General features: G+C 41.5%; 1 protein-coding gene across 1 annotated transcript in view; it reads right to left on the reverse strand.

Moving 5' to 3' along the window:
• Positions 1 to 26466, reverse strand: part of IQGAP2 (IQ motif containing GTPase activating protein 2) — a 274080-nt gene that overhangs the window by 213283 nt on the left and 34331 nt on the right. Inside the window, exon 2 of the mRNA XM_045796437.2 lies at positions 17318 to 17417. Coding sequence (XP_045652393.1) covers positions 17318 to 17417 — 100 coding nt within the window. The remainder of the gene's footprint in view (positions 1 to 17317; positions 17418 to 26466) is intronic.

Raw genomic sequence — 26466 nt, forward strand, 5'->3', positions numbered from 1 at the left:
AGGCCCCCATAGACTAAAGCATCCAACATATAGGGCCTGTCCTGACCTATGTGGTAGCCCCTAGTCCCCGTGGCTATTAAACACTTCAAGTGCAGTTAGTCTGAGTTGAGGTGTGCTGGAGGGGAAAAGACAGGAGTTTATCTCAATAGTTTTATACGGTGATTATATATTGAAATTATATTTCAGATATACTGGATTAAATAAAATTAAAATTACCTACACTTTTTTCCTGTTGAATTGTTCATGTGACTACTAGAAATGGTGTCACTCCTGCCTACCCCCCTCCTGCCATCCCCAAATAAGCCTGACTACTTTCCCTTTGTTCTGTCTATATCCAGCCTGGGAGGCACATCAGGAACAAGAAAAGAATATTCCCTCTACTGTTTTTGTCTATCAATTTCTCAAAACTCATGTACACACACAGGTCCACACCACATAAATCAATTTATTTCATTGTCTGACCTAGCCTCTGGACTTCTGCGTATCCCCATTTATCATTTAAGTTTGCTGAACCTTTGCTAATGCATCCTCAAATCTGTCTTGTTATGTGTTAGACCGTAGGCAGTTCTGATCCACAAAAAGCCTACTTCAACTTATTTGTGCAAAATGCATCGTCAGGGGTGGGCAGCTCTCTCTGCACAGAGGTCCTTTAAAATTCCTATCGCATTACGCCACGAACACGGAACACCACCTAGACAGAGCATCCCACTAAAATGGAAAGGTGAGCAGCACCTGGTCCTACATTATCCAAAACCATGAGAGGCCAGGCATGGTCACCACGGAGTACTGTGGGTAACAGAATATATGGAACATGACTTCAACCACTTTGGGACCACCGTTTCCACAATAAAGTGCCAAAGCAGTCGGCTGGTCTGTGTTACCCAAAGGGACCCATACAATTCATAAGTGAAAATCACAATTCTCAGCAAAAACTATTCAATAGAGAGACTTAGCACCCCTCACAAGGCCCCTCTAGGCTAAACCACCCTGGACAAGAAACCACAGGCAGGACTTCTGAGATCCCTACATCGTTTGCTCAGCCAAACCAACCTAATACCCATTTTGTGCCAGGTCCTGGATGAGGCACCGGGGGTACTGAGAGAAAAAAGTCTACCTCAAGGAGCTCCTTGATGGCTAGGGAAGGACAACATGTACTAAGAATTACCATCAACTCCACTAAGTGTAGTGTGAAAAAGACAAGGAGGGTATGATTAACCGGAGGAAGACTTCATCAGGTAAGACAAGTGTGGACCTCTGTGCGAGGCTAAGGGGCTACATTTCGATCCCGTTGGAGGTGTGGAGCCAGGAAAGATTTTAAGCAGGAATACCTGATCAAACAGGACTCCGTGGCTTCTTCCTGATCATACAATAAGCTCTAATTATGATCAACAAGAAGAAAATGAATATTCTTCATGCATGAGATGCCCAGGAAACTGCACCCAGTAACCACAGCAGGCTTAAGGCACCAGACGCACGTCTGTCCAGCAGCACGCGGAACGCCGCATACATCATGAATCAATGGATCGTGACCCGCATTTTCTGAGAAAATGAATTAGAACAGAACAGGAAGTGTCAGAATGTGTTGTATATATTAACGGCTAAGTGAGGCTTTGTGATTGTTGTTTAGTTAGACACATGCATACATCATTACACAGCTATCTGGGTCATCATATAAACCTGCTTGACTCTGGGTCACAATGTTTTAAAGTCACTTGCTGAAAGTGTACGTCACAGTAATAAATTAGTAACAGAAGATCTCTAAGGAGCCTGCCCATAGTTAAATAAATCTAACCTTGTTTTTCAGTGGTTTCAGTCTCCTACTTAACTCTGACAAGCACTGACCCACAGCACTCTTTTGGATATATTCATCTGTTTCACGAAGTCCTACTGAACAGTCCTCCTGTATGCACCCCAAATCTACTAATTCCTTCTGATGTGCCTCTGGAACTCTTGACCTGTTTTAAAAATGTAATACTCCTATATTTTCAACTTTGTTTACACTTTCGCTACCTGCTTGTCTTAATGGCAATCTGGCCTTTCCTTCCTAATACTACTTCCCATAAAGCATGGATGGTTGTTCCCTAAACTCCCTTAACTCGCAGGACCAGGGAAGAAAGGGTCCCTTATCACCCTTCCAGTTGAGCTTACTTTCTTCCAGGCCATGTCCTATCATCTCTATTCGAAGTCCCTCCCTCCACCTTACTTCTGTTTCACTTCCCAACCTCATCGCTCTTCTCCTGTCCTCCGGGACTTTGCGTTTTTGCCGCCATCACTGTGTTTCTCCCATGCTCACCTCTGCTTGGAGAAACTTCAAGAAGGTGGAGGATGCTGGGAACACCTGAACCACAGTGTGAAGACGTCCTCCTTCATCCGAAGGTTTCCCCTCCATTCCACTTCCGCCACACACAAGCCCCACCTTGGACCTTATCATTACCCCAAAACACTCCACCTTTACGATCTAGGCTTCCAAATCTCTGTACCTTTCCGTTTACCCACTTCTCTACCTCTTATTCTGATAAGTCCGGTCCTTCATCCTCATCATAGGCAGTTCCTTGACTCTCCCTACTGTCCCACTCCATCTTAGCCATCCTGGCTGCATGAGCTTCCTTATCAAGATGGGACTTCAAGGCCATCCAACGTCAGTGATGTTCACACACTGAGGTTCCTCTTTCTGTGACTTTCTTGGAGCCAACATGCCAATCCCTGAGCCCAGCTGCCCCATTCATATCCTCTCGTCTTGTTGGAAAAACTCACATGAATATGCTGATAGGCTCCATGAGGAAAACTCAAAAGCCAACCAGAGTTTTAAAAACTGCACAGGCTTTCTACGCATCCCTGGCTGACATACTATCACTTTTTCTACAGCAGCTGTTTTCATTCCTGCATCCTTCTCACTGCAGCAGAGGACACCCTCAATACCCTGCCCCTCCCCCCTCCGGTCACACAGCAAGGGGTATCTGTGTTCATCTGAGCTGAGGTGGGAACGTCAGAGCTGCTGAGACAGCATCGGTCATAGATGTTGGTCTCTTCTCTCTTGAGAGAGTGATTCTCCAACTTCGGTGTACATAAACATCTATCTGAGCCATTTGTTAAAGTACAGACGTCAGAGCCCCACTTCCTGGAGGGTCTGGAGCCTCATTTGCACCTTAGAAGCCTGCATTTGCACAGGCGCTCCTGTGATCCTGATGCAGGAGCCAAATGGATTTGAGCATCGCTTTCCAAAGTCACCCTCTCACTCAGGTGATGTGGCTGCCTTAACTTTTACCCGTGAAATCTTTGAGGCAGGAACAACTGTATCACAAATTCTTTGAAAAGAAGAAAAACCAATGACCATTTAAGCCAAGCAAGACTAAATGAGGAGAGTATGGAAATGACTAGAACTGAATTCTTGAATTCCTGTTGTAGCACCTAAATGGGCTCAAGTTTCTCAGCAAAATGTAAGATAGGTGACAAATAATGGGCAAAGGCTAACTTCCTCACACTATGAATTCAATATATAACTAAAAGAAAGCTTCAACTGAATTTACCAAACAACCTAAGTTCAGTATTTTTATTTTTGTAAATTTTCACCATTGAGCTTTCTACTAATACTTTTTCTAATTAACATGAGTTGGAATCACGGGACTAAAGAACAGGTGTCTAACAGCCAGGAGACTTTATCCTGATCCCAAATCTGTCAGGAACTCCACCATGAACTAGTGAGTTGATGAACTTCTCTGAGACTCACTGTCCCCATATACCTAGTGGAGATTTTACTCTGCTAGAGGATAACAAGTCTTCAGACCAAAAAAAGCAACAGAAGACCATTCTACATTCTACAAATGGAAGGTACGGAAAAAATCATTCTCTAGCAAATTTCTACAACTGTTTTCCCCCACCAGCCCTCAGAGTTCCCCTGAGGCCTTGAATAATGACACTGTTTTATGAATTATAAGCATCACAGCATGAGGCAGCATCTGGTGGGGAGGTACCGACAGGAAGGAAGAGACCTCAGCGGTGTTTGCTATTTGTACCTTTTGATGTTTCAACAAGAAGGCAAAGCATTCTTGCAAGCCAGTTTTAGTAGCGGCAGAACCAGAAAAACAATTGATGAAATCAGTGTAGAATCTAGACCCAACCAAGAACAAAGATGCACCAGAACTAGCTTGGGTGAGAGGAGAAGAAAATCCACATCACTGAAAAGTGCCAATTCCTACTAAAACTTCAAGAAGCCTACGAGAACACAGACAGATAAGAGATAAGAAAGGGAGGGAGAATACGAGGTAACTTCTTCCCAGAACTACTAGTCAAAGTACTAGTTAAAACAAAACAGAAACAAAAAAGCAAGCAAGCAAGCAACATAAAAGATTTAAAGAGAGAGAGAAAGGTAAAGAAAATTAAACACACACACACACACACACACACACACACACACACACACAATGGCTGGTCATACTGTGTTAATTCCATCAAAGTTCAAGTAGCGAAAGCTGATCAAGACCTAGAACAAAGCTAGCCTATACAGCACCTGAAAACCAAGACCACCAAAATCAAAGAGTTCTGAACTTACAAGAAAGATGTGATAAAAACACAGTAAGAAATAAGGAAATGACACAGTGTGTTAGTTTTTAAGCACAGTCTTTGAAATCAGACAGACCTGGTTTGGAATACTGTTTATGTCGCCTATTTGCTGTGACCTTGGAAAAATAAGTTTTTCCAGGACTTGTTTCCTCCATCTATAAAATGGGGATAACCCTTTGTAAGTTGAGTGCTTCGGGCACTGTGCTTGAGGACTGGACACTCACCTGATAATGCTTATAGTAAAGTATGTTTGAGACTGTGGAAAATTCCTAACTGTCCCAGCTCTCCAACTTCAAAGAGCCCGAGAAACAAATATAAACTTTGGGATCAAATACCTGTTGCTCAACTTTTCTTTGGCTGGAGAGGATTAGTATTGATTATTTATATTTAAAAATACCAGCACTCTGAAAAGTTAAGCTCTGATCTGTCAGATCACACCTGACTGGCATCTGTCCAATATATACCCAAGGCTGGGACCCAAAATATGTGAAACTGAGGAAGTCTGTCAACTATGTGTTCCGACCCGAGGCTTGCCTGACAGAGACCATACAGTATGTGTGGCTGAGTCAGGTAAGTGAACCCAAAGCATCTGACTTGCCAGTGTCCTCTGTCCCTCAAATCAAGTCCCCAGCCAAACCCTTTGGCTTCTCCCTTTACATCCTTAATATCTGACCCTTCTACTCCAGTTCCACAACACAATTCCTAATTACCACCCAGCTGGACCTCAGCGCCAACGCTGCCCCCGAGGGCCCGGCCGCAAGCATCACAGCCTGGCAGGCGGGGCTGGCTGGTACCCTGCCTCCTCTGTGCCATGGATGCACCCCATTAAGACCAAATCTTATCTGAGGTGATCCCCTGATGGCTAACCTTAAAGACTTGTTCTCCTCGGAAGTGAGTCCATCTCCCTATTGTTGATATGTACCCCAGGGGGATAAGACCTGGGCTGTCAAAAAGGGCCTGGACCTCTGTGACATATGGCTCCTAAAGCAAGCTAACTGGAAAGCAGGTCCAAACAGGCCACTCCTCAGAAGCGGGCCCTCCTCCCCTCACCCAGGAGCCAGACCCTGAGAAAGGGCCCTGCTGTCAACTCAGCGGTAGCCCTGCCCCACCAGCCTACCCGCCACCGCGCGGAGTGACCCCGCACTTCATCTTGTTCCCTCGGACAGCCGGCGAGAGAACAAGGAGGAAGGGGGAAAGGCCATGGGAATATAAAAGCTTTTTGAAGTTTTGAAAATGCCACTAAGAGTTCCTTAGTGTATCATTAACCTTTTTTGTAAAGCCACAACATGTCTCTTAATGGGTTGATGACCAAGAAAGCTATTTTCTTCCAAACTCCTAGTTTCTATCAGAGTCCTTTATGAGCACAGCCATAGGCAGCAACCTTCTGAAAAAAGACAGTGAGAACCAAGCCTGTAGAAGAAATCCAAGCATTCCCCAGTCATAAGATTCATTTTCTTAAATCAGTCGAAAATACTCAGTGTTAAGTAAACCCATATTCACGGCTCTCACTGTTTAAACATTTGAAGCATTTCTCCTTTCACATCTAATTCTCTACCTCCCTACTAGCTAAGGCCAGAGTTTAAGACTTGAACTAATCAATGAGGTGTCTTTCTGGTATCTGAGTTGTAAGCATGGACACAAAAGGAATCACACCCGTGTTTTGTTTCTCTTCCAGGATACATATGAAACTGTCCCAGACTCACTAATACAAAGAACAGCTTGGCTCACATAAAGATCGCTTTGAAGATAATATTTCTAAACAAGTCCATCACCAAGGGAAGGATTTTTTGCTTTGTTTATTTTCAGGAGTAGGACAGAAAAAGTAAGCACACCAGAGGATTTGCAGCATTTTCTCTTTCCTTAAAGAAATATAATATTTCAGGAACTTCCTTGGGAAACAAACAGCAGCCCCATTCATAACTATTTGCTCAAGTGTAATTTGCAAATTCCCTGTCCTTTTCTTGCCAAGATACCTTCTCCCATTCCCTGAGCTTCATAAGGGCTCCAGTTTGATTTCCTTCCTCAACCCAGAGATTTCCCAAAGAGAACTCTCCATCTTAGATTTCTTGCACAGTTGTCCTAAAAAACTAAAGAAATGAAGTTCTTAACATAGATTCATTTTCATTATTCAAATGTATTTTGCAGAGGTTAATATGAAATCTATTCAGCAGAACTAATTCTTCTTGGGGGGAAATTAACTCCTTTAATTTAAATGGTGGGATTTCTGGCATCAGAGAAACTTTCAAAGTCCATATGAGTAGGAGACTTGTCCAAACAGTCCCGTTTCAGCAAAATATGCACAGCGAAGAAACTGTCAAGACAACTTTTAGGGTCTACCTGAAAAAACTTAAAAATCCATTTGGTATTACTTGAAATGGCAGAAGAATGAAAAGCTTAGTCCAAAACAGTTCACAACTCAAAAATATCAAGGAATAAATAACCTTAGTACCATAATCCTTTAGTCCAAGACAACATGCAATTCCTGATTTGGTTTCTGATAGTAATAAAGAGGATTTCCCCTCCTTATGTACTCTTTCTGGAGTCAACTACAAAAGGATATGTGCATACCTTATAGGAGGAAGCTTGTAAGGTGGCCCTAATGATTCCCGCCTTCTAGAATTCATGCCCCTTGAACACATGCTGGATTTAGTAACTTGACTCTAATGAATAGAATACAGCAAACTATGGGACACCACTTCCAAGAATAGGTTACAAAAGGGCTCTGGCTTCCATCTTCCTCACCTTCTCGCATGCTCACTGAAGGAGCCCAGCTGCCATATTGTGAGCTACCCCACAGAGAGGCCCATCTGTCAAGAAATTGAGGGAGGCCTATGGCCAACCACAGCAAGAAACTGGGGCCCTCAGTCCAAACATCCATCAGGAACAGAATCCTGCCAACACCATGACTGAACTTGGAGGCAGATCTGCCCTGCTTGAACCTTGTGATGACTGCAGCTTTATGAGAGACTGAATGCCAGAGGACCCAGTTCAACTACGACCAGATTCTTGACTCTTAAAAATTGTGAGATAAATGTTCATTGTTTAAAGCTGCTAAGTTTTAGGGTAATTTGTTACACGGCCATGGGTAACATATGCCAGATATCCTCTGCCTCCCAACAAAATTATGATGGGCTCTTCACGAAGTCATGTAAATCCTTTAGCCTATAGAGAAACACTGGGTCAAGAGCCACTTATAAAGCAGTTCTCTCTCTTTTTTGGTCCTAAAAATATGCCTTTCATAGTTTTCCTTGTCGTTAGTATTGAGACTTAATTAACAAGTCCATATGCCCAGAAGTCATAATTTTATCAACTAGGAACAATAATTTCAGTGATAAATCATCTTAATATACAGGTGACCTTTCCCTCTCTTTATTCAGTCAGTCATCATTTCATTCACTGAAAAATACTCTATGTCCTTCTCTGGTGAAGTTCTACTTCACTGTGGTATCATTCAGTGTCTAGGATTTCCAGCTTCATAACCTATTGGGTCACATAGATGGTGGGAACCATCTAACTGCAATGCAGAATTTTTCAGTGAGACTAAGATTAAATTTTACCTTTAGGCTGGAAGTCTAGCCAAATCATCTAGAATCTCATCTATCATGAATCTTATGCACATTCTACTTCTTACCTCCAGGAAAACGAAAACATACAGAAAACAAAGCACAACTAACCCTAATTAGTAAGCAAATGATAATAATCCAGTACTGGGCATTAAGTATTTCATTCAAGTATGTGACAGATAATGATGTTATGGTACCTCGTAATAGGGGTATTTGACCTAGATGGGCCTGTCAAAGAAGGACTCCCTGAAAAAGTGAGCTGAGATCTAAAGGCAGTAGTAACTGACAAGATAAGCAAGAAAAGGGAATAGTACATGCAAAGGTCCTGCACAGGAAGGAACATGGAAAAGGGGTCAATGTGGCTGGAATATAGAGCATTTAGGGAACAGGGCACAATATGAAACTGGAGTCCAGGCGGTAAGCATGGGACTATGCAGAGCTAATGAGGCCCTGTAAGAGGGTTTAGTGTTTATTCCATGAGAATAAACCACTAAATAATCACTGGGTGGTTTTCAATGGGGTTGGCGACAACAGATCAGAGTTTTGAAGAAATTCATCTGACTATGATACAGATTAAGGATTAAAGAAGTCAGAGGAGTGGGGGAAACCAGTCAGGGATCACTGCAGTAATCCAGCAAGACAAGTTAGAAGGCTTCAGGAGGCTCGTGGTGAGGGAGAGAGGTGAACACAGCAGAGACATTTAAGAGAATGACGGGCTGGATACAGGGAGAAACTCGTGTACACACATGCAGAGAGAGTAGCAAAGCAAACGTCGTCAGTGAGGGAAGGAATTTAAAGCTCACGAGGAACCGCTTTAACCAAACTTTTTTGGTTTTTTTGAGCAGATTATTAGTTGCTTTATCTCTGTCCCCCAAAGTGACCCTACTGTACCTGTTTACACATGGTGGATGCTCAAAAAACTAGAAAATGAACACTTTTTAGAAAATCCATGCATCTTAGGCATACCTTCTATTCCTCCTATTTTGTTTGCTAAATACCATTTAATCTTATTTAACAGCTTTACTAAGGTCTTCTCCATGTTAGCCTGGTCAAAGGACCTTTAATAACAGGTTTAATAAGATATAGTTTATGTATCATAACTTTACCCTTTTAAAGAATACAATTGGGTGGTTTCTAGTACACTCAGAATCATGCAACCATCCCACAATCAATTTGAGAATATTTTTGTCCTTGCCGTAACAAATTTCATACATTACCAGTCACTCCCCACCCCCTCCATCCCAAGCCAGGCAACCAGTGATCTACCATCCGTCTCCATGGATCTGCCTTTTCTGGACACTTCATATACACGGAATTATACAATTCCGTGGCCTTTTGTGCCTAGCTTCTTTCATTCAGTATATTTTCACTGTCCATCTGCGTGGATGTATCAGTATTTCATACTTTTTAAAAGATTTTATTTATTTGTGAGAGAGACAGAGATAGTGACAGAGATAGCGAGAGAGAGCACAAGCAGGGAGGAGAGGGAGAAGCAGGCTCCCCACTGAGCAGGGAGCCTGATGCGGGGCTCGATCCCAGGATCTTGGGATCATGACCTGAGCGGAAGGCAGACGCTGAACTGACTAAGCCACCCAGGCACCCCAGTATTTCACTCTTTACAACCATGTTTTTTTATAGCAGTTTTAGATTCACAACAAATTGAAAGGAAGGTACAGAAATTTCCCCACCCTCACACATGCATAGTCTCTCCCATTATCAACATCCTGCACCAGACTGGAATATTTGGTCTAACTGGTGAACCTACATGGATCCATCATAATCATCCAAATTCCATTGTTTACATCATGGTTCACTCTTGGTGTTACACATTCTGTGGGTCTGGACAAATATATAATGACATTTACCATTGTGCTGTCATACAGAGTATTTTTACTATCTGTGCCCCATTTATTCATCCTCCTCCCCCAAATACTAATAATTTTTACTGTCTTCACAGTTTTGCCTTTTCCAGAATGTCATAGCTGGAATTGTATAGGATGTAGCCTTCTCAGGTTTCACCTCGCAGTGTGCATTTGAAGTTCCCTGAGGTCCTATCATGGCTTGATAGCTCATTTCTTTCCATTGTCTGCATATGCCACAGTGTATTTATTTTTTCACCTACTGAAGGTCATCTCAACTTTTATTATTATTTAAAAAAATCTTTCAGGGGCACCTGGGTGGGTCATTCGGTTAAGCGTCTGCCTTTGGCTCAGGTCACGATCTTAGGGTCCTGGGATGGAGCCCTGCATCAGGCTCCCTGCTCAGCAATGAGTCTGCTTCTCCCTCTGCCCCTCCCCCCACTTGCGCACGTGCTCTCTCTCTCATTCAAATAAATAAAATCTTTAAAAAAAAATCTTTCATCAACATCCACGTACAGGTTTTTTTGTGTGGACCTAAGACTTCACTCCATTGGATAAATAATAGGAGCACAATAGCTGGATCATAAGGTAAGAGTATGTTTAGTTTTTTAATAAACTGTCAAACTGTCTTCCAAAGTGCCTATACTACTTTGCATTTTCATGAGCAATGAGAGAGTTCCTGTTGCTCCAAATCCTCACAGTATTTGGTGTTGTCAGTGTTTCAGATTTTGGTCATGCTGCTAAATGTACAGTGGTTTCTTGTTTTATTTTGTACCTCCTTGATGACATATGATGTGGAGCATTTTTTTCTACGCTTATTTCCCATCGGTATGTCTTCTACAGTCACGTGTCTATTAAGGTTTTTAGCCCGTTCTTTAATACAGTGCTTTTCTTTCTGTTGGGTTTTAAGAGTTCTTTACAAATTCTGGGTAATAGTTCTTTAACAGATAGGTTTTTTGCAATTATTTCCTACCAGTCTGTGAACTGTCTTATTCTTTTGACATTGACTTTAGCAAAGCAGAAATTTTTAATTTTAATGAAATCCAGCTTCCCAATTTTTTCTTTCATGGATCATGCCATTGGTGCTACATTTTAAAAGCCACTGCCATACTCAATTTTATCTAAGTTTTCTCCTTTGTTATCTTTTTAAAGTTTTATACTTTTTCTTTTCACATGTAACTCTGATCCATTTGAGGTATCTTTTGTGAAGGATATAACGGTATATTTTGTGAAGAGTATAGGGTCTAAGATCCAGATTCATTTTTTGCATGTCCAGTTGTTCTAGCACCATTTGTTGAAAAGATCATCTTTGTTCCACCGTATTGGTTTGCTCCTTTGTCAAAGGTCAATTGATTATATTTATAGGGGTCTATTTCTGGGTTCTCCATTCTCTTTCACTGATCTCTTTGTTTAATGTTTCACCAATGCCACTCTCTTCATCACTGGAGCTTTATATTAAATGTAAAGACCGGAAGTGTCAGTTCTCCATCCTTATTCTTTAATACTGTGTTAGCTATTCTACGTCTTTTGATTCTCTATGTAAAATTTAGAATCACCTTGTCAATTTGCAAAATATAACTTGAGATTTTGACTGACATTGCATTCATAGATCTAGATGGGAAGAAATGACATCTTAACAATATTAAGTCTTCCTACCCATGAACATGGAATCTCTCTCCATCTATTTAGTTCTTCTACTTCATCAGAATTTTATAATTTTCCTCATATTTTGTATTTTATTAAATTTTTACCTAAATCATTTCTTGAGCACTAATGTAAATGGAGTTGTATTTTTAATTTCAAATTCCACTTGTTCTTAGCTGGTATATAGAAAATTGATAGACTTCTGTATATAATCTTGTATCCTCCAAGTTTGCTGTAATTGCTTATTAGTTCCAGTTTTTAGTTTCCTCAGGTTTTATTTTTACATCACCAGTCATGTCATCTGTGAAGAAATACAGTTTTGTATCTTCCTTTCCAATCTGTATATGCTTTCTTTGTTTTATCCTATCAGCTAGACCTTCCAGTACAGCTTTGAAAAGGAGTGGTGAGACAACATCTTTGCCGTGTATCTGATCTTAATGGGAAAACTTTGAGTTTCTCAACATTTAAGTATGATGTTAGCTTTAAGCACGATGTTTTTTGTTCATAGTCTTTCTCAAACTGAGCATGTTCCCCTCTATTCCTTTTTAACTAAGAATTTTTATCATGATTGAGCGTTGGATTTTGTCAAATGCCTTTTCGGCACTGATATATTGACATCATCATGCAAATTTTCTTATTTAGCCTATTAATGTGATAAATCACACCAACTGATTTTCAAATGTTCAACCAGCCTTGCAGACCTGGGATAAATCTCCCTTGGTTGTGATTTATTTAGTCTTTTTTTTAAATACATTATTGAATTTGATTTGTTAATATTTTTTATAGCTGAATATTTCATTGTAGGGATATACCATGTTCTGTTTATTCATCAATAGATGTACATTCAGATTATTCCATTTTTTGCCCTTATGAATAATGCTTCAATGATCATTTGTAGGTTTGTGTGCACAGAGGTTTCCAGTTTTTGTGGGTATCTACTTGGTAATGCAATTGCTGGGTCATATGGTAACTCCATATTTAATTTTTTAAGGAGATGCCAGAATATTTTAAAAAGTAGTTACACTGGGACACCTGACTCTTGGTTTTTGGCTCAGATCATGATCTCGGGGTCATGAGATTAAGCCCCGTGTTGGGCTCCATGCTTAGCGGGAGTTTGCTTGAGATTCTCTCTTTCCCTCTCCTTCTGCCCCTAACCCCATTCTTTCTCTCTTTCAAATAAATAAATCTTAAAAAACAAAAACAAGTAGCAGCACCATTTTGCAATCCAATCAGCACCTACCCTCGTCCTTGCAAATACTTGATATTGTCAGGTTTTTTGACTATTTTTAACTATTCTAGTGTGAAGTAGTACCTCATCGTGGTTTCACTTTGCATTTCCCTAACTAAGCTGATGTTAAGCACCCTGCCCTCTTCTAATTGTACATTTGTATTTTACTTGGTGAAATGTCTATTCAGAACCTTTGCCCACTTCAAAATTAGGTTTTTACTTATTGTGTTGAATTATAAGAGTTCTTTACCTACTCTGGATACAAATCTTTTATCAGATATCTGATTTGCAAATATTTTCTCCCATTTCATGGGTTGACTTACTTTTTTGATGATATCCTTTGAATCAAAAAAGCCTTAATTTTTACGATGCTAATTTATTTATTTTCTTTTTTGCTTGTGCTTTTGTGTCAAGTCTCAGAAACCATTGCTTAACCCAAGATCACAAAGATTTGCTCTTTTTTTTCTTTTTTTTAGGGGTTTCATAGTTGTGGTTCTCACACTTAGATTAGATTATGCATGAGATAGGGATCCAAATTCATTTTTATGCATATTACCAGTTGTGTCAGGATTATTTGTTGAAAAGACTGTTTTATCTTCACTGAATTGTCTTGATTGATTTTTGAGTTAAACTAAACTTGCATTTCTAGGTGGGATTTATGTTACTGGACTTGGTTGCTACTATTTTGTTGAGGATTTTTGTATTTGTATGCATAAGGGATATTATTAGTCTATCATTTTCTTGAGGTACCTTTTCCTTTATTTTTTTTAAAGATTTTATTTATTTATTCGACAGAGATAGAGACAGCCAGCGAGAGAGGGAACACAAGCAGGGGGAGTGGGAGAGGAAGAAGCAGGCTTCCAGTGGAAGAGCCTGATGTGGGGCTCGATCCCAGGACTCCAAGATCACGCCCTGAGCCAAAGGCAGATGCTTAATGACTGCACTACCCAGGCGCCCCATGAGGTACCTTTTCCTGGTTGTGGTATCAAAGCAATACTGGTCTTAGTAGAATGAGTTGGGAAGTGTTCCCTCCTCTAAAATTTTTTTGAAAGAATGGACAATTTTTTTGATTACTAACTCAATCGTTTTGCTTGTTATAAGTCTATTCACATTTTTTCTTTCTTTTTGAGTCAGTTTTGGTAGTTTATCTCTTTCTAGGAATTTGTCCATTCCATCTAGGTTATCTTATGCATATTTGTTGGCTTATAATTGTTCATAGTAGTCCATCATCCTTTTTGTGTTACTACTGGTATTTCCTCTAAATGAAGTAACTTTTAAATGGTTTAATGATTATCATAGAATTTTGAAATTAATAAAAGCAAAGTTAAATATATAACAGACTACTACAATTTTGAGTTTTTACAAATTCTGAGTTACAGGACATACAAACATATCCTTCCAGCTCTCACCTCTGGAACGAAAAGAGAGAGGCACAAAGACAGAACCTACACATTTTTAGGTAAAATACACCAAAGTCCGTTCAACAGAATTAAGAAACAAGAAACAGCCAACCACACTCTCATTTACACATGCGCATGCATGCATTATAATAAACCCACTATGACAAATTCTGAAGGCATGAGCACTGTAAAACAATCATGTGCCAAACCCTCTCAATTTTTTGAACAGAGACTAATTCACCCCTTTATTTCTTGAGTTCAGGAACATCAGAATTCTATACATTATGCTTTCTGAAATCAGAGTTCACATACTAATATACATATATATGTATGTTATATATATATATATATATATATATATATATAATATATAACACACACGCACACACACACATATATATGTATTAATGACCACATAATTTTTACAGACTCCATGACCAAGAATCAGATTCCCTGAAAGTCACAAAAGAAGTTCAGATATTAACAAGATTCACAAATGCATATTATATCTGATCTCTTCTTGTAAAAAAATTTATAAAACCATCTTACAGGAGAAGTATATTTTATAGTCTTTTCTTTCAAAGAAACTATTCTTAAACTTTCTTCAAAGAACCTGAATTAATTGTTATGTTGACTTTCCTAAAACAAAATTCAGTGACAAAATTTTGAAAACGTTAAAGAATATGGCAAGCTTTCAAGTTGTACTGATACATTTGATACATTCAGGAGAAAACTATGCTTATCACTATATACCTGACTGGTACTCTAGTTTATACAACACTTACGCCTTTTTTATTTTAGTTGATTTTTAGGGGGTAAACCCCAGGATGTAGAGCAGGGGACACTAAGAGATTTTTTTTTTTAATTTAAGCATTTTATTTTACGACACAATGAAAACTCCTTACTACACGAACATCTTTTTTTTTTTTTTAAGATTTTATTTATTTATTTGACAGAGAGAGAGACAGCCAGCGAGAGAGGGAACACAAGCAGGGGGAGGGGGAGAGGAAGAAGCAGGCTCCCAGCGGAGGAGCCTGATGTGGGGCTCGATCCTGGAACACCGGGATCATGCCCTGAGCCAAAGGCAGACGCTTAAGGACTGAGCCACCCAGGCGCCCCTACACTAACATCTTAATCATCCCATTAGAGAGGAGACTAAACTGATGTTCCCATAGGTAGATGACCTGCCCAAGGTCACAGAGCTCCTAAGTGGTAATGTTGGGACCAGGACATCCAGTCCACTGACTCCCAGTCAGACATCTCCTCTGTGTGACCCTACTGCTCACTTAGAAAAAACAAGGGGCAAAAACTTAGAACACAAAGTGTGCTTAAGGAGAAAATTTCCAGTAACTCTCCTTCAACTTTTTCTCTGAAAGCATGCTTATTTTGAATGTTTATGAATCACTCTCCTTATCTTACTTTGTTATCAACAATTTGACTAAAAGCATGTTTTTCATAATCTTACTGATATGGAGTCTTCAGTGACCTGCCACCTATCAACTTCACAGGCATATTTAATAACCTTTAAAAGTAGTCTTCAGAGCTTAGATCTACAAGATACTGGCACTGGAGGAGATAATGCTAAGTGAAATAAATCAAGCAGAGAAAGACAATTATCATATGATTTCTCTCATCTATGGAACATAAGAACTAGGAAGATCGGTAGGGGAAGAAAGGGATAAAGAAAGGGGGGGTAATCAGAAGGGGGAATGAAGCATGAGAGACTATGGACTCTGAGAAACAAACTGGGGGCTTCAGAGGGGAGGGGGGGGAATGGGATAGGCTGGTGATGGGTAGTAAGGAGGGCACGTATTGCATGGTGCACTGGGTGTTATACGCAACTAATGAATCATCGAACTTTACATCAGAAACCGGGGATGTACTGTATGGTGACTAACATAATAATAATAAAAAAACATTAAAAAAATATTAAACAACCCGGAGAAATCCCCTTTCAAGCAATTTCGAGGCCAAAGTAGCTCACGTGTCACTGAATGCTCTTCTACACAACACTGATTTAAAACCTCCTTTGCAACGAATGAATCATTGAACACTCCATCAAAAGCTCATGATGTACTGCTGTATGTTGGCTAACTGAACATAATAAAAACACCTCATTCTTCTAGCTCTGTAGATAGCTATTTATCAGTGATTAGAGATGTTTAATACCGATGACCATTACCTAAATATTTCCTACGTACTTAAGAAAGCTGGAACATACTACCGTGCCACAATACTGTTCCATCACAGCACGAAGCACTAAATGAAAATGTCACTCATGGCGAATGGGCATCATAGCGGTAGTCACCCAGCACAGGACAAAGGTCTTCTGATTCCTCTGACACAGAGGCCTAAGTACAAATTAGTTTATCTTCATTTTCTCCTCAGAGAAGCCGACATTTACTTATAATCGAAAGTCTTCAAGAGTCAGTATGATTTGAGAGACAATGCATCCTAAGTGGTCACACACCCATGGGTTAAAACGGAGATGGCAGTCATAAACCTACTCTCTAGCCTAGTGACCGATGGACTTCAGTCCAAAATCACACCGTCCTACAGCGCATTTATAATTACTGGGGTAGGGGTGAGAAAAGTATCCGAGGAAGCTCGGGGGGAGAAGGATTAAAGTACACTTGTGTTGAGCACTGAGTAATGTACAGAATTGCTGCATCGCTCTACTGCACACCTACAGCAAACACTGTATGTTAACAGCATTGGAATTAAAATAAAAAACTTAAAAAAAAAAAGGAAGCTGATTTAAGTCTTTGCTGCTCCCCCCACATCCAAACCAGTGCGATGAGGAATTGGAAAAACTCTGCACTTTTGGCCCGAGATTTCCTGGGAGAATCTGAGGAAGAAGCAGTACTAGTGGCTTCCCTAGTGCCTTGACCCTGGTCGTGGCAGCAACTTTTTCTCCATTCGCCTGACCGTTTACAAAAAAAAAACAGGGGGTCCTTCTCCCATTACGCTGCTACGGACGAGACTGCAAGTGAGTTGTTCCAAGGCTAGGATCCCAAGGAGCAGCTAAGAGAAGTGCACAAACAGATGGTGTTGGGACCTTACCTTTTGGCTTCCTCGAGGTGGCACAGATACTCATAAGCAATGTTCTGCCGCCTCCGCTCATCCATCTCTTCTGCAGAGAGCCTTTCGTCGTCCACGATAGCTAAAAATAGAGGAGAGCATCGCATTACTCGTAAGGGCAGCGTTCATCAAATAAACACCTGAGACGACAACTAGAAAAAAACTCATGCGATTCAACACTGGACACTGAAAGACAGCAGTATTGAAACATCGCGCATAGTAAGATTTGCCTTTGGATTCTTACAGTATGTCACTGATAGCCAAAAAATAAAATGCAGCATGGGTCAAAACTACTGCACAGAATGAGAACAGCCATCATCGTTCGTAGACATGAAGCCACAGAATTCAGACAGCCTCGAATCAATTAGAGCGTGGTCCGCTTGCAACAACTTTCCTTAACAAGCTTGTAGAATTGGCCCAGTGGCTCAGCTTGGACCTTCCTGGGAATTTTGAGGTTTAACAAATAATCGACAAGGACGTGTGTTTTCCCACTCCTAAAGGGAATTAAAGCGTCTCATCCAATGCAAACCCTCTTTTATAGATGCCAAAGACTCTGAGAGTCCTCCTTCGTATTTCTCGGCCTTTGTGAGGCTAACTTTCCTGGTCAACAGCATCCAAAAGAACAAAACAAAGGAGACATCAAGCGAGCAGTTTCCAAGCCCACACCCTTTATTCTAACACAAACCTAGTTTATAGACTTCCACACTTCAGCTTTGCTCTTCTATAGAGAACACGGCCTCCCCATTTCCTGAGTGCATTTCCTCTGCCCAGAGTCTCAACAGCACTCATCTGTCACATCAGCCAGCTCCTAGCTATCCATTTTCATGACAACATTCCTTTCCCATAACAAGGCACTCCTTTTCCTTCTTCAATCCTAAACTTTAATTCTGATAGCTCTAAAATCAATTTGATTTCTAGTTTGTTACATTATTCATCTAATGAACACAAGGTATGTGTGTAGCAGGGATATGGTCACATGGGGCAGGAATGTCAGTATGCTCTTTTCTTCCCCAGCCACCAGTACCAATCAGCCATTTCATAAATGAGACCCGTGGTTCCAAGCAGAAGAGTTAAGGTCACCCGTCCCACCCTAAGAAGGGCCAATCCCATGCCCCACTGATGAGGAGTCCAAAATATCATCATGGCAGACAAAAGGAATGGAGACCAAATTTTGAACTCTTACTGGAGCAAATACAATGCTAAATGCTTAAGATCTAAAAATAATACCAGAACCCTTAAGGAACTCAAAAGAGAAGGGCTTAAATTTACATCAATATAAAATATGGCAGAATTCCATAAGCATATAAAAACATGCTAGATGCTTATATATCAAGTGCTTACTTTGTTTCAAGCCCTTAAGCCGTGTTTCTTATGAACTGTCTCACCTAAGTCCCATGACACCACAAGGCAAGTAGTTTGTCCCACTTTACAGAGCAAACATGTTTGAAGTCATTTGCCCAAGTGAAAAGTAGAAACATTAGGGCTGGAAATGTGTGGATAGGATGGGAAAAAAAACAAAACCCAGTATGGAAGAACTTAGGGAAATGTCTCTTTCTACAGATGAGGAAGAAAGGGAACCGGCAGAAGAGAGAGGGGAGATGTGCGAGAGCACCAGGATAGGCTTGGATATCTCAACCCTGGGGGCCAAAGAAGCAGGAGTCTCCACACATGTCACCACCCTTTTCCTACCCTCCTTCCTACCACTCTCAGTTTCCCAGTGTGGCCGCATTCCTTGAAAAAGGAGACCGCATCCCGGACCAATGGCATCAATAAGGGTCAACAAAGATTTGTGTTGTCAAAAGCATTTTCTTTTTCCTAATAAACTCAATCTGCTCTGAACTTTAGAAGAGAGCTCTCGAGTTGAGGACAAGTACCAAACTCTGGAACCACCCTCCTCTGCACCTCTGCCCAAGCACCCAGGTCTTCGCTGTCTCTCCCCTGGACTCTTGTGACCACCCTCAAATAGCCTTGCAGCCACCCCTCCCCCACTCATTCTCCTCACCACCACCAGAGCATCTTTCGAACACACAGTCCTGCCGATGTTATTCTCCCTCACAAAACCTGCGATGGATCCTCATTTCCTCCAGAACAAAGCTCGAGCAGACTTTCCCACTCCTGCCCTGCAAGAAGCCTGCATTCCAGCCACTTCTTCCAACAGCACTGCGTTCCAGGACCACGTCATGACCTTTTAGGTTTGAGTGCTTCTGCGCTCCACTTTCTCTGCCTGGAAAGCCATTCTCCCACCTTCCGTGTGTGACATCTTCTCAAGCAGAATTCTGTGGCTCACCAAGTGCAGATCCATCTACTTGCCCAGCACTTTGGTTCACCTTTCTATTACATCATTCATCACAGAAGCTCAGTCACTTCTCCCTCTACAAAATGGGGTTTCTGTACAAGAATGGACTCTTGATTCACCTACATGTCCCCCTCGCATTTATCACGAGCAATGTTCTGCAGAGAGAGAACACACAACCATGTGCTGAAAAGTTACCTTCATGAAGTGAGCTCACCATCATCCCAAAATGAATATATTTTGCAAATTAGGTTTTCTTATCCTGAGTTCTCTTAGAAGGTAACTGGCACGCCCACGTAGCCTCACCTACTCCTGCACCTCCACTGTTCCTAACACTTCATCCCCAGGCCACCTCATGACTTCCGGTTTCTCGTTCCACTATCAGTCTAAAGACCGGTCTCCTATTTCTGACAGGATACTATCATTTTATAGTAACTTCAGACACATTAAAGCTTGAAAACAATATAAAACTCCTAGTATGAATCCATGTGATCATCCTACCCTTCCCAACTTTTAAATATGAGTGCAGGAATCACATTCTAAGGGAGCCACTCTCACTGCCGTCTTCCTTTTCGTCTGCTACCTCCTTCCACCTCCATCAACCTACCCCGGAGGAAGCAGAAGCCTTAACGGCACTCGGTTCCTAGGCCTCGACCCCCAACTCCCTGCACAAGCCACCGAGAATCCACCAGTCCGCGAGAGCTACTGATAAGCTCTCAAACTGTGACATCACCCTGTCCAAAGAGAAGATTTGACTCAATGTTTGAATTAACACACACACACACACACCACAAAGCTTTAAATGGCAGTTTCAACATATTGGCCACAGCTGACAGAATTCTGCCCATCTTTACGGCTCAACTCAATAATCACTTCCTTCCCTAAGTCTTCCCTGTTTGCTCTCACTCAAAATGTGCTCTCTAGTGGTACCCCCAAATACTGCTTCATTTAATAGTAAACTCCTAGAAGGCAAATTTGTGTCCTCAACGTGTCCAACTCACTATCCTGCACAGGCTATATGCTCCATAAGACTATGTGATAAAAAAATAATCTCCTATGAGGAATGGTGAATACAAGGGCTCTAAAGTATTTATGTGGGTATTCTGATTTGCTTGCTCACACTGCCTAAAATAAGGATACGGTCATTGATGGAGCAAACACAGCACCATTCCACAGACCTCACTTAAGTCATGTTCGACTCATAGATTCTCTCGGCCAGGCTTGAGCCAAAGCACCTGGGATCGGGCAGCGAACAAAACAAAACAAAGAATGCTTGCCCTCATGGGTCTTGCTTGAACACGTCACTTCCCTCCCTTCTGACCTGTCCCTTCTGGGACCACCCATCTGGCCGCTGCCCTTGCAAGCTCCTCCGCTGGGAGCCTGCTTCTTCCTCTCCCACTCCCCCTGCTTGTGTTCCCTCTCTCGCTGGCTGTCTCTCTCTCTCTGTCAAATAAATAAGTAAAACCTTAAATAAATAAATAAATAAATAAATAGCCATCACGGAACGGATAGAATCTTCGGCACTTCGGCATGACTTCAGCACCCACACAGTGTTCTCCTATGTTACTGTGAGGTCCTCATCATCCCCCTGAGGGGCAGACATGATCTCCTTCTCACAAATGAGCAAACAGGGGTCATGCGAGGAGAAGGGAGGGCGTGCGGTTACTCGCTGGGTCACCTCAGCTCCGCAGCCGCTGCTCTTTGCCCCGCGCCCCGCTGCTGCTCAAACGGAGCGAGCCAGGAGAGGCGCCTGTCACCGCCAAACCCAAGGGCACATCGTCTAAGTGCCTTCAGAACTGCTTTGATCTTAAAGCAGCTGGACTAGCTGCGATTTCCTCTGAAGTTCATCTTTACTTGCTGCCTCGAACCCTAGGAAACACGAGGACATTGTGAAGAACAGCCTCCCGAACTACGAGCAACTCACAAAATGCCTTTTGTAACATCAGTGGACGCTGGCTAGAAGATGGCACTTTAAAGTGGTAACATTCTGGGGAAATGACACGAGAGGGCTTACTCAGGGGTGTAAGGAGCAAAACAAGCATTGGTAGAGAAGGTTTTGAAGTAAAACTCTTAGTGATGGAAGGAAACTTAAGGAGTTCATTTTCCAAAGAATACCCCCCAAATCCACTGTAAAAACAGCCTGAAGACCGACCTCATTCATTAAGGAGTTGGCCTGGTCACTTAACTTCCGCTACTCTACTTGCTCCTTCACGCGCACAGACACCAAAGCCGCCATCTCCTTGGTATTAAAATTCATTCACTTGTTCGACCAGTATTTGAGGGGCTGCTTTGTGCCCATCTGTTCTATGGATCAGATACAAAGTGACAGGTGTGACACAGGAAGTCCCTCAGCAAGTTTTTATTATAGTTAAACAACTGGAAGTGTGACATGATTGTAGGATGCCAAGATAGGTAGGGATATACTCCCTCCAGCGGAGGAAGGGTCAGCAAGAATCGCAAACACCAGGATTGGGAAGCCCTGTTTGATGAAATGGTAGTATTTAAAACACGTTCCTTAAAGGAAAAGCAGGTTAAAAATACGGTATAAAGCATCAATTCATAGAAATCTACTGGAGCTTAGCATTTTATATACACGTTATTATTCTGTGTGACTCAAAATTTCTTTAAGGAGCCCCACGAATCTTCAGTCCTGAATATATAATTCAATTCACATGTGTGTTGAACCAGCTTGTAACATGTGAGATCAGCTTTTAGCAGGAGAGAGCATGGTCCAGTGGTTATCTGCCCATTCCCAGGACTTAAAGAATGGCTACCAGAGATGTATACACCAAGGAAGGAACTAGAAGGAAGAGAACTGATTCCAAGACCCTAAAATGGGCAAGGGACAGGGATGGGATATAAAGATGAGAGAACCCCAAGTCCAAAATTTCCACTAAGGCACAACACTCAATAAACTTGACCCATGATATATTCTGGCTTCACACCAGCTTCCTGAAGCATCTTCCAGTTGCTTGATCTTAACATGATCCAACTTCCCTAATCTGAATCGTCTTTTGAAAAATACGCAAACCTGAGGCTGGAGCTGTTAGCAACCGATGCATATAATCAGGTATGCTAAAGAATCTTTAACAACAATACAGAGTGCCATGACATGTGTTAAAAACATTCGAGGTTTTTATCAAGTGACTGAAATTATGAGACCCTGAGAGCAGGGGCTCCTACCTCATCCACCCCTATCAAGTGCCAGGTAAACAGTATGTGCTCAATAAAAGCTGCTACATGGTGTGCTCAACTTTGTGCTCGCAAGCAGAGATGTCGGGCTCTTTACAGGTTCAGCTGTACTAAGTCCAAAGTCCTGATGGTAACACAGCCATAGTGGCCAGATCCTAAGGGAAGGTGAACTTTAAAGCCCACCCTCCACGCTTTTCCTGGAACTTCTCTCCCATCGCCCATTTCTAAGAACTCTCCAAAGTTGTAAAGCAACACACAACTTCAGAGGATATTCCGGTTAGACGGGGTTATCAGACACTGTGACTGCTTCCTCTAATAAGGCAAAGCCCTAAATCTTCAAGCTCAGCAATGGAAGGAGAATTTCCTAGGTGAGGAAAGAAGGTAACCCCCCCCCCCCCCGAAACTACTCTAGTTACTTAAAAGAGTTAGAGTGTCTGGCCACCCATCTCCTTTCCCAGTGAGGTTATTAAGGCCCAGAAGACTTAGGAAACATCTTTGTCGTATTTATTCAAGAAAAAGAACAAAATATTTCAGGCTTTGTGAAAATGGTTAACCCCCTTCTGCAAATATGCTTTAAAAGTACATTGCTTTCAGACCTACCTATGAAAGAGGGTTCTTTGATCCCACTTTGATATGAAAGGTTCCAAACATCTTTCCCCCAAGAACGTGATCATGCTTGAGCATCTAAAATACCACTGGTTCCTATGAAGCCTGACTCTCAAAACCCAGGACACCTTTTCAGAACAGAACCTCATGTCTACATCTCCACAGACCGTAAAATCAATTTTGGTCCACTATGCGAATCTGAAGAATCTAGAAATTCAAAGCTGGCCATAGACATTGTTAAGGTCCACCCTGCAGATGGGGGTGGGAAGGATCTAGGACTTTGCTCCATTTAAGGGAAGAACTAAAGGCAATGATGGCTAGATTTGGGATTTCTTAATTATCATTTCAAAAAATATTTGAGGATCAAAAAGCACTTATTTTGCTTCCAAGTAGGCACAAGTAAAATTCCATTTGTTCACAGCCTGCTCCTACATGCTCCATCATCCTTACGCAGATCTCAGTGAGGAAGAAAGGACTGTCACGTTTCCAAGGACAATTTAAACATTTTAGCTCCAACAGTTAAAGTTACAGAAGGAATTGTAAAACCTTTAGTCTGGATGAGCTTCTCCTATTTTTAAAAGAAGAGAAAGGAATCCAAGTCATCTCTACTTGAGTATGAACTTTTTATGCTTAAGATGGTCAGTACAAAACACTCCAGACTATGCAGAACCAGCGCTAATATTATTCTCCCTCTTCTCTATAGATAAGGACACAGATTAGTTACTCTTTTTTTTTTTTTTTTAAGATTTTTTTTTTTAAATCTATTTTTGGAGAGAAAGAGACGGAGAGAATGTGCGTGAGCAGGAGGAGGGGCAGAGGGAGACAGAATCCCAAGCAAACTCCATGCAAAGGGCAGGACCCCACACGGGGCTTGATCCCAAGATCATGACCCCAGCCAAAACCACAAGTCCAACGCTTAACTGAATGAGCCACCCAGGCGCCCCGTACTGTAACTTTAATACCCCATAGGAATTATCATATTTTACTATTGTTTTACAGACTTAGCAGGTTACATAATGACAGTTCCCTGGGCTGTTCTCAGGGAGTAGCAAGTCACTGCTAACACTCTGTTCCTATCCTCTGAAAAACTACCCCAAATAAACCAGAATATCAGAGGTTTCTACAAAGCTGTTTGAGCTTTAGAAGACAATAGAATACCGAGGCTTGGTCTCCTTTTTCTTCAACTATTAGGAGAAAATAACCAATCACAAATAGTTCAAGAAAACCAAATAACCTCTTGGCTTTGAGCAGGGTATTTTTCCTGCATGTTTCATGGCCATTGGTCTCTTTTTAAAAGATTTTATTTATTCTTTTGAAAGACAGAGAGAGAGAGAGATTGAGAGAATGAGCGGGAAGAGAGGCAGAGGGAGAAGCAGACTCCCTGTAGAGCATGGAGCCCGACTTGGAACTTGTTCCCAGGACCCAGGGATCATGACCTGTGCCAAAGGCAGATGCTTAAACAACTGAACCACCCAGTCACCCAAGGGCATAGGTCTTCTTTCTCTAATCAATGTAAGATCTTTGTAATGCATACATCAAAATAGCAGACCGAAGAGATTAACACTTAATGAGCACTTACTATGTGCCAGACATTTGACATAGTGTGTATCTCCATATAACTTGCAAATTGAATGTATATGAAATCACATAAATTGAAAAGAGCAAAATTTGAATTCCACACATGTATACACATACTCAACATATATATGTAATGGGTATATGTTCTTAAAAATTATATAAGGTTATGTTACTACATGCAGTGTAATTAAGGGGGAAAACACCTAAGAGGAAATAGCAAATGCTAAAACACTTGTTTTTAAAAGGAGCGCTCTGTGGTTAACTTTTTTGAATCATACACATTTTCCAGATACTCTATACCATTGATGTGTATTACTTTAATAATAAAAGATTAAATGCGTTTTCATGTTCAGTAACAGAAAAAAAAAAAAGAGAATACCGTGAGGAATAAGCCTTAAAGCCAGTTCCACTGTGGAGCGCCTGAGTGGCTCAGCTGGTTAAGCATCTGCCTTCGGCTCAGGTCATGATCCCGGGGTCCTGGGATTGAGCCCCACGTTGGGCTCCCTGTTCAGCAGACAGCCTGTGTCTCCCTTTGCCCCTCACCCCCGCCCCCCCGCTTGTGCACACACCCTCTTTCTTTCAAATAAATCAATAAAATCTTAAAAAAACAAAAAGCCACTTCCATTGTGAAGCATGCCTTCCATGCATTAATTGCCCCATTTGAACTTCTAGAGAAGGATCAGTCATTGAAAATGTGCAACGATTATTAATCAGCTTAATGAGGAAAAAAGGTCATGGAAGTTCAAAGACAGCAGAGAGGAGAGGAAGACGACTAAGGCCACGATAATCTGTCTGAAGGCTTTAAGTGCCTAAATGCTTTGGGGATGACAAAATGATCAGAGAGAACAGGTAGGGTTAAGACCAAAGTGAAACGGAACGAATGGAAGGGGTCCTCATCTGAAGAATGAAGAGAAGGCTCCAACACACCCATGTGACATGAGCCCTTACAAGTCTGAATCAGGGAGAAGAAAGAAAAACGTAGTGATGCTTTGCAAGGGCAGAATCTGGCAAAAGAACGAGCAGGATGAAGTAGAGCATGGTACGGGGGAAGAAGAAGGAAGCCAACACACAGCAGCCGACTCATGTCAGCCACTCACTTCAGATGGTGGAGGTGGAAACGTCTCAGCGCCAGAAAGTCCCCTGATACGCCACTTTACATAAAGGCAAGTTTGTTTAATTAAAGAGGAAAAAAAGTGGAAGCATCCCACTGTTCTAGCATTATACTAAGGAGCTGCTTTTCAATCTCCACGTATATTTAGAAGACAAGTTTAATGTAACAGACTCAATTAGAAGGCTAGGACGTAGAACAGAAGGGCACTATTAATGCAAGCATATGCTGTTTGTTAGGGAGTATGAATTAACACATGATTCAGGACAGTCAATTTTTAAACTATGCCAAAAACTCAGCTCTCAAACAGATCCTACCATGCAAATGGAGATATTTTGACAATACAGTCATGGA

The sequence above is a fragment of the Ursus americanus genome, chromosome 5 (assembly GCF_024610735.1).
Source record: "Ursus americanus isolate L20-20 chromosome 5, mUrsAme1.1.p, whole genome shotgun sequence".
NCBI lineage: Eukaryota > Metazoa > Chordata > Mammalia > Carnivora > Ursidae > Ursus > Ursus americanus.